At 41.0% G+C, this 12,905-nt stretch overlaps 2 protein-coding genes across 2 annotated transcripts; both read right to left on the reverse strand.

Moving 5' to 3' along the window:
• Nucleotides 1-1,706: 1,706 nt before the first annotated feature.
• Nucleotides 1,707-3,899, reverse strand: LOC123142481 (uncharacterized). The gene is made up of 8 exons (XM_044561379.1): nt 3,662-3,899; nt 3,515-3,580; nt 3,255-3,443; nt 2,899-3,134; nt 2,588-2,811; nt 2,215-2,335; nt 1,808-2,110; nt 1,707-1,712 (listed from the first exon to the last, which is right to left on the reverse strand). Exons 1-8 carry the CDS (start codon nt 3,750-3,752, stop codon nt 1,707-1,709), a joined length of 1,236 nt encoding a protein of 411 aa, XP_044417314.1. The 5' UTR covers nt 3,753-3,899.
• A 182-nt stretch (nt 3,900-4,081) lies between these two features.
• Nucleotides 4,082-5,936, reverse strand: LOC123141204 (uncharacterized). Its single transcript, XM_044560410.1, has 3 exons — nt 5,118-5,936; nt 4,946-5,033; nt 4,082-4,846 (listed from the first exon to the last, which is right to left on the reverse strand). The coding sequence occupies exons 1-3, from the start codon at nt 5,573-5,575 to the stop codon at nt 4,247-4,249; spliced, it is 1,146 nt and encodes a 381-aa protein (XP_044416345.1). The 5' UTR covers nt 5,576-5,936; the 3' UTR covers nt 4,082-4,246.
• Nucleotides 5,937-12,905: the final 6,969 nt, after the last annotated feature.

Below are 12,905 nucleotides of genomic sequence, written 5' to 3' on the forward strand. Positions count from 1 at the left end.
CAATTTTGGCCTGTTAAAAGCCCGTGATTTGATTCGCACAATCATGGGCCGGGGTCCATTTCGGGCTGCTGCCGGCCCGTGAGCTGTTCGGCATGTTTCAGGCCCAACCTACTTCTCAGCCTCCTAAAAGCCCATTGAGTTTTCTTGCGAAAAGAGGGCCGGGGTTACTCGGCCTATTAAAGGCCCGAATCTACTAGTGGGCCAGTTTGACGAGGCCCATGATGCGGATCATACATCGTGATTGCATGACGGCCCGATTATGTACCCTAATTTTACGGTTTGGCCGGTTTACTGCGAAGACAGGATATATATACAGTAAAATAACTGCAGCATCGTGAATAAAAAAAACCTAGACTATACAATAAAGAAATTACGGCATATTACATCCACTGGGCATCAAAGTTCGGCACTATGATAATAAAGCACAAGCAGACAGTAGATTACATACACTGGGCATCAAAGACCGCCACCAGTGCAAATAAACACGCCGACAAAATAATATACAAAACCGACAAAACTTCAATAGAGTTCAAGAAAGGTTAGCCCTGCTAGCGAGCTGCAGCGCAACCACCTGAGCAAGATGATGAGACTGCGCTTGTTCAACACTTATATCTTCCTCACTTTGAAAGATAAACAAGCAGACATATGACAGGTTTTGCACATAAAAGTATCAGTGCTGACAATTCATCACATTTCTTACTGACGAATAAAGTGACACAGTTTAAAATTGCATTAACACAATATGGTATTGTTCAGGTCAAGACATGGCAGGATATGACATTGTGAAGGAGTTGGCAGCTTCACGACACCACTGGATTACAGATCAAGAACTCATAAGTATCAATGGTTAGTGTGCTATCAATTTATCCCATTTCAGATTGGCAAATAAAGAGACGGTTTAAATAATAGTAGAATGATATGACATTGTTCATAGTTAAGACATTGCAGAATATGACATTGTGTTGTAGTGGGTAGGTTCACCACACCACTGGATTACACTACTAGGAATACAGTTTTTAACGACGGTATATGTGATCGTTAATGGTTGGATTGTGGTCGTTAAAAGTCAGTAACGACCACCATCTGCTAGTCGTAGTAGGCTCCGTCGTTAAAAGTATAACGACCACGTACCTTTCGTGGTCGTTATTCTTATAACGACGGGATGGTGTGTCGTCGTCGATCCCTAGGCAATAACGACCACTTTTGTCGTCGCTAATAATAGTGGGATGGTGTGTCGATCCCAAGGCAATAACAACCACTTTTGTCGTCGCTAATAATGTTAGCATGCTGGCCAAAGTATCATTACCGACCACTCTCTTCACACTTTCATATCCTTTAGAACCACTTATATTATAACATTCCTTCAACAATCACTTTATGCAGCATCCAACATTTCAATATTAACATCCACATTAATATAGAAACAAAAGAATCTTAATTGAAAGGATCATAACCTCTTTTATTAATATAAGTACCAATATTCTGACATACAATTCTGAAACTAAAATATCTTGTAAGAAAATTGAGTCAAAAGCACTCCTTATATCACCAATGTATTTGAACATATCTATATGGAAAACGAGACAAGTAGAAAAGATAATATTTATTAGTCTTCAATAGAGGGACGCCATCGTTGTTTGAATGGATATCATTCTTCACCAGCGATTACAATGCCTCCTTATGCTTATATATATTCTGGTGGACCATCAGTCCTACAAAATGTTGATTAGTTTATGAAAGTCAGTCCATGTAAATAAATGGCATCAAGTATAATGACAAATAAAACCAATGTGTGAGAACAACTTACTTGATCATGTTGGCGTTCATGAGAACTATCAGTCAGAGATCTACCAGATAGAAGACGCTTAATTTCTGATACTTCTTGCGCCATCCCGTTGACCTTTTCTTCGAGTACTTGTTTCGCTTGCTCAGAAGCTTGAAGTTGAGAAACTAATTCAGCCTTACTTAATGCTGGTCCTCGCAAATCTCTTGCTCTAATTCCACCACGAAATCCAACTACGCAATCATGCCGCTTAGATGTGTCACATTTCTGCATGACTTCATCATTTGAAAGACCAGGATTCAACTGAACTATGGTCTTAATTTGTGCCTGAAGTGCCAACAGTAAGTTATTTGCATAAACTTCTATCTCTAAGTAGGAATTGTACACGTGATGTTCATTATGGAAGTTATGAATGTTAAATTAAGTCTTACATGTTTGGCGGAGGTTGTAGAATCAGGGAAGTCTGTACCCTTCTTGTGTGTCTCTGAAAATAGTTTATCCATACTCGGTGGCTTGTTTTCCTTTCCTCCCTGTTCCAACATAGGCAATTGACTATTATTAGTTGAAACAAAATGGCAAGACAACTCACACTGATCTTATATTATTGGAAATGAAAAACAAGAGAAGTCAAAGCATGTACCATGTCCCAAATTATCAGTCTAAAGGGTTTACTGCCAGATCGGTGAAGCATTTTGAGGTTAGCTCTGTTTTGGGTGTTTCTCTTGCTCTTTTTCTGTAGTTAAAGAGGATTATATTGTCAACTGCACAAATGGTTGAAAATTAAGAGGCAACATTAAAACATACCAGAAACTCCCTGCTGAAAAATGCTCCTTGACAAGCCATTCCCAGTCATCCTTTGGAATATCTTTAGGTACCTTTTTCATAGCCTCTTGCATAGTCTTGTTGGGTTTCACAAAATGCCGGTGCAAGTCTCCACGCCAGTTGATCCAAAGTTTCTTGACATGGTCTAATATCTCATCTTTGTACACATCTATTGCAATGTTGTCGTCAATATTTTCGAACTTGTCCTAAATAGTTGTTCATAAAACAGAGTCTCATAAATACATCAGTATAGAAAATCAGATTATAATGCTAGAACTTTTAACCAAACATACCTTAATTGCATCAAATATATGTTTCCGAGCTGCATCAGTAATATTGGACCATTCCTTTACCCTCATCGGGGTAATTCTAGGATTACGGACAATTCTACCCAAGTGTCGTGCAAAACTTTTGGAAAGTGCACGGTTATTGTAAAACCGGACTTTAATTTTTTGGGACTCCATGAGATCAGCTACTTCCTTGCATTTATTTTTCCCACGGACCCTGCGCTTTTCACCTGTTTGAGGTCCTGCACCATTCGAAAGAAATATGTTAATCAAGTACAAAAAAGAAAAACATTCAAGCTACAATTTATATTGTAGCGGTCCGACTGAAGTATCAACTAATCAAGTTGCATTGCTGAGCTTACTAGTCTTGGACGTAGCTGTAAGGTCATGGTTACCCCGCACTTCTTCATTTTCCAGATTTTCATCAACTAATTCAGTTGCATTGTTGTGCTTACTGGTCTTTGAGGTACCTGCAAAGCCATGGCTATCCTGGGATTCTTCACTTTCCAGATTTTCATTACCCATTAATTCATCTGCACCATTTGCACCATCTGAAAATATACAACCAATCGGTCAGCATGGTGGATGAAGGAAAAATGAAAAAAATTGAAGTTTTTCATACCATGAAAATCATGCATATCATTTCCCATGTCACCATCATTGCTGGTATCAGCTTCATCACTCATAGCTGCAATATATTATGAGTTACTTGAAGACAATAAAGCTTAGAAACAATTCTTGGTACAATATATGGTACTTAGAAACTCACTTCCAGAATCATCAGCATCCCAATTTGTAGTAAACAAGATTGGTGTATTTGTTGCCGCGTCATTTCCATCTATGAAAACAAGCAACCACATTATATCATCCTTTAGTAGATAGCTTGAATAATATTTTTATGTTTCTGTAGTACCTTTTGCAGCTAACTCATACTTTTTCCACAGTTTCTCTTCTTGCAAATGAGGCTTGTGAGTAACCCTTTTTCTGCTGAAATCTGCTATTTGACTTGATTTCTCTGGCAAGGTCCGCCTAGCAATACCCTGGTGTACAAGTCCAGACTTATTCAACTATGAGGAGCATCTTTCCCGAGCTAATGCTGTTAAGTTTCCATACTTGTGCTGACTCATTGTGATACCCTACGCATATAGCGTTAGTTTGAAGTGTGCACAAAGGCTATACAAAGTAAAATTGAATTAAATAAGTGAATATTGATATACTGAAAATGAATTATTGAATGCTAAATCAAATAAAGTAAGTACAGAACTACTTGTGTCACTGTTTATTAATAAGGTAAAAGCAAAAAATATGAAGCAAATCGATTACTACAGATTAAGAGTTGCATAAACTAGTGCCATCATGTTGTTCTATTTCTACGTGATGTTGATGTCGAATTTTGAAGCAAGTCGTCTTCATCGCCATTGTCAGGTTCAGCTTCAGAGGCTTCATCATCAGACTGTCCATGTGGTACACTATAAGCATGACGTGATGGATTTTTCACGACTGCATGCCATCCTTTTATAAGATTATCCTTGACAAAAAATACTTGAGAGACTTGGCTAGCCAGAACGAAAGGCTCATCTGTCAGAAGCAAACGCTGCAGGTTAAGACTAACGATTCCATGCTTGTTGTCTTTCTTCATCCCATGCTCTTTGTCAAATACGTCAATCCAGTTGCAACGGAATAATGTCACACGCCTTCCACCTAAGTATTGCAGTTCGACTATCTCTGTCAATATGCCATAATATTCTACTGTATTACCATTATCCCCTTGTTCTGAAAGTACAGCCACCCCACTGTTCTGTGTGCAGAGGTGTCTATCTCGACTTTGAACACGATATCTGAATCCATTCATGTCATAGCCAGTAAAACATGTTACATTTTCCAATGGACCACGTGATAGTGCCAAAAGGTCTTCGGTGAGCTCACTCTTATCATGTTCGTGCAAGCTGGCTACCTATGCAGTGAAAAATAGCTATGTTAACATCTTCACACAGAAATACTGAAATGTACGTGCATATGTATGTACATACAGACTTTATTCTGGAATCTTTACCTTCTCTTTGAACCACTGATTGAACTTCTGGTTCCACATGGTGGTAAATGGTTGCAGTGAACATCCATCTTGACTACTGGAGTACTCACTACAATAATACAAAGCTTAATTGATATGGGCATGCAAAAATTAGTTGACTAAGTACTTAATAAGTGAACCGAATAATCAATACCTGATATATGGTTGAACTACATCACAATTTCTCAAAACATAAATATGAGCTTGCTCTGCTTCAAGAAGATTAAGATCTCTAGGTTTACGACCACCGGATGGCCTTCCATCCGGATTGAATATTGACAAATAATAGTTGTCATCCCCTGGTGCATCATTGATTCTGCCTGGTCGATTATGCTTTGTCTCGACATCATCCAAATAACTAGAGCACAATGAAATGAACTCTTCTGCAATGTATCCCTCTGCAATGGAAGCTTCAGGTCGTGCCAAATTTCGCACTAGCGATTTCAGACACTTTATTTGTCTCTCAAAGAGATACATCCACCGATATATTGTAGGTCCACCAACAAGAGCCTCATTAGCCAAATGAACAGGCAGATGCATCATGACATCAAAAAAGGACGGTGGGAATTCCTTTTCAAGCTTACATAGTGTCACAGGTATTTGGGCCTGCATTTCATTAAGTTCTTCTACTAAAAGTGATTTGGAGTTTAATTTGCAAAAGAACTGTCAAAGCTCAACCAGAGGGTCATAAATATTCTGGGGAACAAGTCCACGCAGTGCAAGAGGAAGTAAATGATTTAGTATAACATGGCAGTCGTGGCTCTTCAGTCCTGAATTTTTTTTCTCTTTCATATTAGTGCAGCGGCCAAGGTTTGAACAAAATCCATCTGGAACTTCGAGGTCCTTAAAAAACCGAAGGAACAAAATCTTATTGGGTGGAAGCAAAGTGAAAGGCGCAGATGGAAAAGTAGGCTTGTCCCCTTCCTTGTCCGGATGCATACCTGGCCTTATTTTCATTAGTTGCAAATCGCGCCGAGAATTTATGTTATCCTTCGTTTTCCTTTGACATCCATAATTGTTGCCATGATGCTATCACATATATTCTTTTCTATATGCATGACATCAAGGTTATGGCGCAACAAGAGAGTTTTGAAATATGGCAAATTACAAAATATACTTCTTTTGTTCCAGCTATCTCCTCTCTCATCGTGGGACACCTTTGTCTTCTTACTTGCATCTTTAGACAAGATAATCCCCTCTAGATCAGCCACTTGGTCCATCACATTTTGTCCTGTTAAGGGTGTTGGTGGTTCTCTGGTTTCTATGGTACCATCAAAAGATTTTTTATCTTTCCTCCACCTATGGTTTTTATGAAGAAAGCGTCGATGACCCATGTAACAGAACTTCCCACCTTTTTAAGCCTTAATGAACAAGTCCCACTGTGGCATACCGGACAAGCCAATTTTCCTTTTGTGCTATATCCAGAGAGGTTGGCATAACCAGGGAAGTCATGGACCATCCACAGAAGTGCTGCACGCAGTGTGAAACTTGTTTTCGTTGATGCATCATAAGTGTCAACACCCTCGTTCCATAGTTCAATAAGTTCCTCTACAAGTGGTTGCAGATAAATATCAATTGCATCACCAGGACCATCAGGCCCTGGAATCAACATGGACAACATCACATTTTCTTGTTTCATGCACATCCATGGGGGCAAATTTAGGGGAACAAGGAATACGGGCCAGATGCTATGAGATGTTCGCATTGTTTTATATGGTTGGAAACCATCAGAAGATAGACAAAACCTAAGATTGCGAATTTCTTTTGCAAATGGGATGTTTTTTGCATCAAAATATTTCCAAGCTTTCGAGTCAGCAGGGCATCTAATGACACCATCATCTACCCTGCCCTCCGCATGCCACCTAAAGGATTCAGCAGTTTTGTGGCACATGAACATCCTTTGCAGCCTTGGCTTTAAGGGAAAATACTGCATTGTTTTTTGTGGAATCTTCTTCCCTTTTGCCGAGTGCAGAGTGGTGCCTGTGCGCTTGTCCTCTTTCCATCTAGATGCTCCACACACCTTGCACGACTCCGCATTTATATCTTCTTTCCAGTAGAGCATGCAATGATTCGTGCAAGCATCAATTTTCCTGTAACTCAGTCCTAGTTCCTGAATAGTTTTTTTAGCTTCATAATAAGAATTTGGCAAAGTAGAGTTTTGTGGTAGGAAAGCCTTCCGCAGATATTCCAACAGCATGGTGAAGGACTTGTTGCTCCACTTTCCCAAATTCTTAATGTGAAGCAAGTTAACTAGTGCAGATAATTTAGTGGTACTAGAACCTTCATAAAGTGGCTGGTTGTAGTTGTCAAGCAATTTATAAAACTTTGCTGCTTCAGTATTTGGTCCTCTTCGTTAGATGGTGGTGTCGTTGTTTGCTCAGTTGGATTATTATTTTGAGGAAACAGATCATGCAACAAATCTTGCATTGGGTCATATCCATCTGCACTCTCTGCTTGCGTTTCTTCATCGCCTTGACCTTCAGAAACTGTTTGAGGTTCCGTCGCAACTTCACCATGATGGTACCAAAAGGTATAATTTCTCAGAATTCCATACACTTTCAGGTGAGAAGAAACCAATGCACGAGGATGAGAGTATGTGTTGCAGCATTTGATGCATGGACATCGAATTTCATTCTCCCTGCCTGCGTGGCTGAACGCATAGTCAAGGAAATTCTCTACCCCTTCTAAGTATTCATCATCTAATCGCTCATCCACTAGTCTCATCCATATCTTACTTGGAGCCATCTCCAAATATATATTACTGTTTTAGTACGTAGTTATCCTGCATTTATGTTATTCGATGTAAGACATATCAGACTATAAAATAAATCATAGTGTGTATGATCTATAGATGAATGGATTGTACTGAACATGGCATAACAAAATTCTAAATCGTAATAAGCAAACGAATTCTACCTACATATTTTGTAATCAAGATCAACAACAATGCATCAAGGTTCCATGGGAAAAAACAGAGCAAGGAGGAATACGAAAAAACAGAGCAAGGAGGAATACGAACCAAGCTGCTGCGGAGTTGCGTTGGCGACCGGTGATGTGCAGGCGGCAGCGTGGGCGCACCGGGGTCGAGGCTAACCAGCGACGTGGAGGCGGCAGCCCGGGCGCGCCGGGGGTCCAGGCGACCGGCGATGTGCTGGCGGCAGCGCGGGCGTACCGGGTCGAGGCTACCGGCGACGTGCAGGTAGCATCGCGTATGCGCCGGAGTCGAGGTGACTGGCGAGGTGCGACCTGCAGCGTGGAGAGGCGTAGAACACAAGGAAGGAGATGCGATCTATGGACTATGGAGGTGTTGAATTGAGCAGGGCAGGGGAGGCGAAGAGAAAGAGGCGCCGGGAGATGAGATCCTAACAGATTAAATAGTTATTCCCTGTTACGAAGGGTTATCTAGTCGAAATTGCCAGCAGTTTGCGCCAAAAAAATTCAGCCGTCCCGCTCTCTTTACTCGAGAACCAAAAATATTTATGCCTAGTTTTGTGCTACAAAATCTGAGGATTTGGTCTAAAAAATGAGGATTTCAACTTTTGAAAGGCACAGTGGCCTCTACCTCCCTGTACTTTTAGGTATACCTTATGAAACCAATTGAGTCAAGCACAAACTCTGTTCATAGGTTGACAAGAAAGAATGCAGGCGTGGTGGTTTCAGTGTACTTTGACACACACGAAGCAGGGGAAAACTGATAGGTTCAGTTTCAGATACAGAAGCACACAATTTTGACACAATGGATTCCTTTTTCTCTTTTCTTTTTTCTTACATCGACTATGCCAAGCAATGAATGGAACAACTCCTATTTATAAGTTTCTCAGCACTGCAAGCAACCCACTTGCTTTTGCTGCAACAAATGCATGCAAAAGCCTGAAATTAGCTTCGCCAACATGTACACGCAGGGCACACCTGCACTTAACTTGCAAGTTGCAGCCGATCTGCCACAATCACTTCACATTGCAATAGGAATTGTTTGACTACAATCAGGTTTAAGCTAACATGGTGATGCTTTGGCATCCATAATGCCTGGTGATCTGAAGGTACTGGTGCAGATCAAATTCATTGGTGAAACCCTGTCCATGACATCGCCAAAATACAGTGCCTATTTCTAAGCACATGCATATATTTGTACCGTATAATACAATGTCAGCGGATATGAAGATCCATTTATGGATAGGAAAATATTTGAAAGTCAGTCTCTTGTTCATAGCCTGACATATGAATGACAAGAACAAATGTTAAAAGGCACTAATGTTGAATTCTGCTGCCGATGAGCCAAACTTGAAAAACTAACAATAATACTGTTCTCTAGCAAACAATATTTATTTTTCAACGATCTTGTCGTAGTCAGGAATATAAATTCGCAAAAAGTCTCTACGTATTTTGTTCAGATTACTCTTATGCCTAGGTGCATTCCTGGCTCTTGCTTCCCTCCTCAATGCAGCATCACTAGCACGCCTTTCATTAAATTCCTTCCTGACCTTCTGGTATACTTCATCTTGTTTGTCTTCTTCCTCGGAGTCTTCAACAACTTGCCTACGCAGGTACTCAATAGAGTCTTCATCGACATCGGTTATCGAGACATCGCTGCTACGTTCTTCATCTGGAGACTCTTCTGCCTACTGATTAATTGTATCTAGAACAAACTCAACCATTCTGTCTCCTTGCACGTTCTGGTTCTTTGAATCAGGAGCAAAATCAACAATCAGTTCTTCTTTTACCTCAGGATATATTGAACTATATTGAATCTGGAGGAGAATTAATGATTAAGTTATGTACCTCTTGATCCGTAGTATGGTGAGTAAACTCAACCATGGAATCCGCTTGCTCCATCAAGTGCATCTCTACCGAGCTTGGCGAGGAGTCGCGGTGGCCGGGAGAATTGTGTGGTTCAGCAGAGGCGCCGGACGGAGATGGATGGGCATGAACGACCATGCAGGCTTCCATCGGGATGTTGTGCAAAAATGAGGAACGCGAGGACTAACTAATAGGATTAGGAGCAGATTAGATTAGTTGGGGCTGGAGAGATTTACCGCCAATATTTGGAGAACCCGCCAACATTAGTTGGGATGTTTGTGGGGGAGAGATAAAGGAGAGAAGAGTTTTTTCTTTTCTTTTTGAACACAAGGAGAGGGAGTTTGTTAGAGTTGACCACGTACATGCAAACCCCATAATAGTAACGACCGCTCACCTAGTGACGGGCAGACCCATGGTTGTTGAATGTATTACGTAGATTGGTTTCCACCACGGGGGGACTCCACTCGGGTATTCAACGACCAAGAGTTTTTGGGCACCGTCGTTAATGCCAGTATTTGTAGTAGTGTTACAGATGAAGAACAGAAGCATACATGCAGTGCAAAAGAAGATCACTTGCTCTGTCTAGTTTAATTTACATGGTATGAAGAAGGAACTTGGTTGTACAACTGAAAACTTAAATTGAGAAGGACAAACTTTTGTTTATGAACTACATAATAAACTTTAAACATGCAATTTGATGCAAACACCAAAAATAAACAGCTGTTGCAGTCATGCCTAACCAAATATACACAACAAAGTTTGAAGGCTTGAGAAGGACAAACTTACATTACTGGTGAAGACAGGCTCTATAAAGCCCTTGTCCATGCTGATGGGGGGGGGGGCAATTCAAGAAGTTTACCATAGAATCTTCTTCATAAGCATTGCCTTTATTCTACATTTTGTTAAGAGTAAATATAGATGTGATAATATACGAAAAAATGGAGAATATTTAAGATAAGATGAAGAGTGATGCTACATAACCAAGTAGCTATAAATGTATGTGCAGCGATATAGGCAAAAGGCACAGCCAAGAGCAATGCACAGCTAAACTTCTTCAGTACCAACCTTATGGTAAGAGTAAATATAGATCTGATGTGTAGAAAATGGAGGGCAAAGGAAAATAAGCTACAGAGTGACAGTACATGAACAACTACCTGTCAATATAAGTACACTGATAAAGGACATCATGTACTTACAAGAACAATGCAGAGCTAAAAAAATCATTGGCATTGGATATATTCTACACTGATGTAACCATTCATACAGATCCGATAATTTGGAGCGAACAATTGATAAGCAAGCTATCATGCATACTGCTGTCACATAATGAACAAGGTATGTATGCAAGTACAGTGATATAGGACAACAGGTACTAACAAGAGCAAAGCAGCGGGCAACATATTTGCGATATCCTGTTGTTCTTTTCAAACCGGAATTCTTCTTCGAGCAGATTTCCTGCAAAAAAGATCCGTAAGGCACATGCGGAAAAGTAGAAGTTCAAATTGTCATTTGATTTCATAGACAGTAGCTCATCCTGGGAACAAGACCAGTGCATAACAAGGTTTTTCCATTCAATGTCTTCTAAATTTAGCATAGGAGACTTCACCAGAAATTCGTTTGTAGACTTGCCATCAAAGTGCGATTTCCTCAGGTAACACCGATACTGCTGCAATGCTTCCTTGAAAAGCACAAGCAATCTTTGCTCGTCATGACTATCCAGATTGACCCTCGCCTAGTTACAACAATGTAATGCAAATCATTGATGTGTTCGATCAGCAGAAAACAGGAAAATAATAACCATGAATAATAGCACTTACACGTAAGTTGGACAGGAAGATGTGAAAATGGTGTTTGTCTTCACTATAATCTTCCCATGATGGGAATATATGCACGTAGTCCCTAACACCATTGAAAGCATTGTCTTTTAAACTGGGAATAAATGGAATGGGGTTCCAATCTGCAGGAATTGGCCATCTCTGCAGTTGGGATAGGTCTTCGGCCGGTGGACTTGCTGTACTTTTTGCTGGAGTGGGATTTTTCTGTGGTACAGCTGGTGCTATGGAAAATGAAATCGGTATACCTTTTGCTGGAGTGCAGGTCCTGTGTGGTGGGGCTAGTGGTGTGGCCAGTGAAGTATGGGTACAGTCTGCTGGAGTCGGTCCTACGTTTAGTGTCACTGGTTGTACAGCCAATATAAGTGGGGCGCTGTCTGATTTCTCCGGCACCACCACGTATTTCAAGGACTTTGCTGGTACTCCTTCAGGTTCGACAATCACCCTCTGTCACGCCCAAGATGCGACCCTATCCTAAAGGAACACGAAGGTCCCACCAAGGATAGAAGCACATCTTGAAGACGCTTTTGCGAGGTGGATATCATTACATCAACATTACATAATATTTGGGGATACATACAAGGCATACCAATGCCGCAAGAATACATCAATACATCATACATAAGCTCAACATCCGACTACGGATGAAACATAAACAGAAACTCAAACGACATCCACCCTGCTAGCCCAGGCTGCCGATCTGGAACCTATCCCCTGATCGAAGAAGAAGCAGAAGAAGAACTCCAAAACAGATAAACATCGCTCTCGCGTCATGATCATCGTAAAACCTGTACCTGCAACTGGTGGTGTAGTAATCTGTGAGCCACGAGGACTCAGCAATCCCATTACCATGGGTATCAAGACTAGCAAAGCTTAATGGGTATGGAAAGGATAAGTGGTGAGGTTGCAGCAGCGACTAAGCATGTATGGTGGCTAACTTACGCACATGAGAGCGAGAAGAGAAGCAAAGGAACGGTCGTGAAACTAACAATGATCAAGAAGTGATCCCAAACTCCTACTTACGTCAAACATAACCCAGAAACCGTGTTCACTTCCCGGACTCCGCCGAGAAGAGACCATCACGGCTACACACGCGGTTGATGCGTTTTAGTTAAGGTCAAGTGTCAAGTTCTCTACAACCGGATATTAACAAATTCCCATCTGCCACATAACCGCGGGCACGGCTTTCGAAAGATAATACCCTGCAGGGGTGTCCCAACTTAGCCCATAATAAGCTCTCATGGTCAACGAAGGATATTCCTTCTCCCGGGAAGACCCGATCAGTCTCGGAATCCCGGTTACAAGACATTTCG

Source organism: Triticum aestivum, chromosome 6D, assembly GCF_018294505.1.
Source record: "Triticum aestivum cultivar Chinese Spring chromosome 6D, IWGSC CS RefSeq v2.1, whole genome shotgun sequence".
In the NCBI taxonomy this organism is placed as follows: Eukaryota; Viridiplantae; Streptophyta; class Magnoliopsida; order Poales; family Poaceae; genus Triticum; species Triticum aestivum.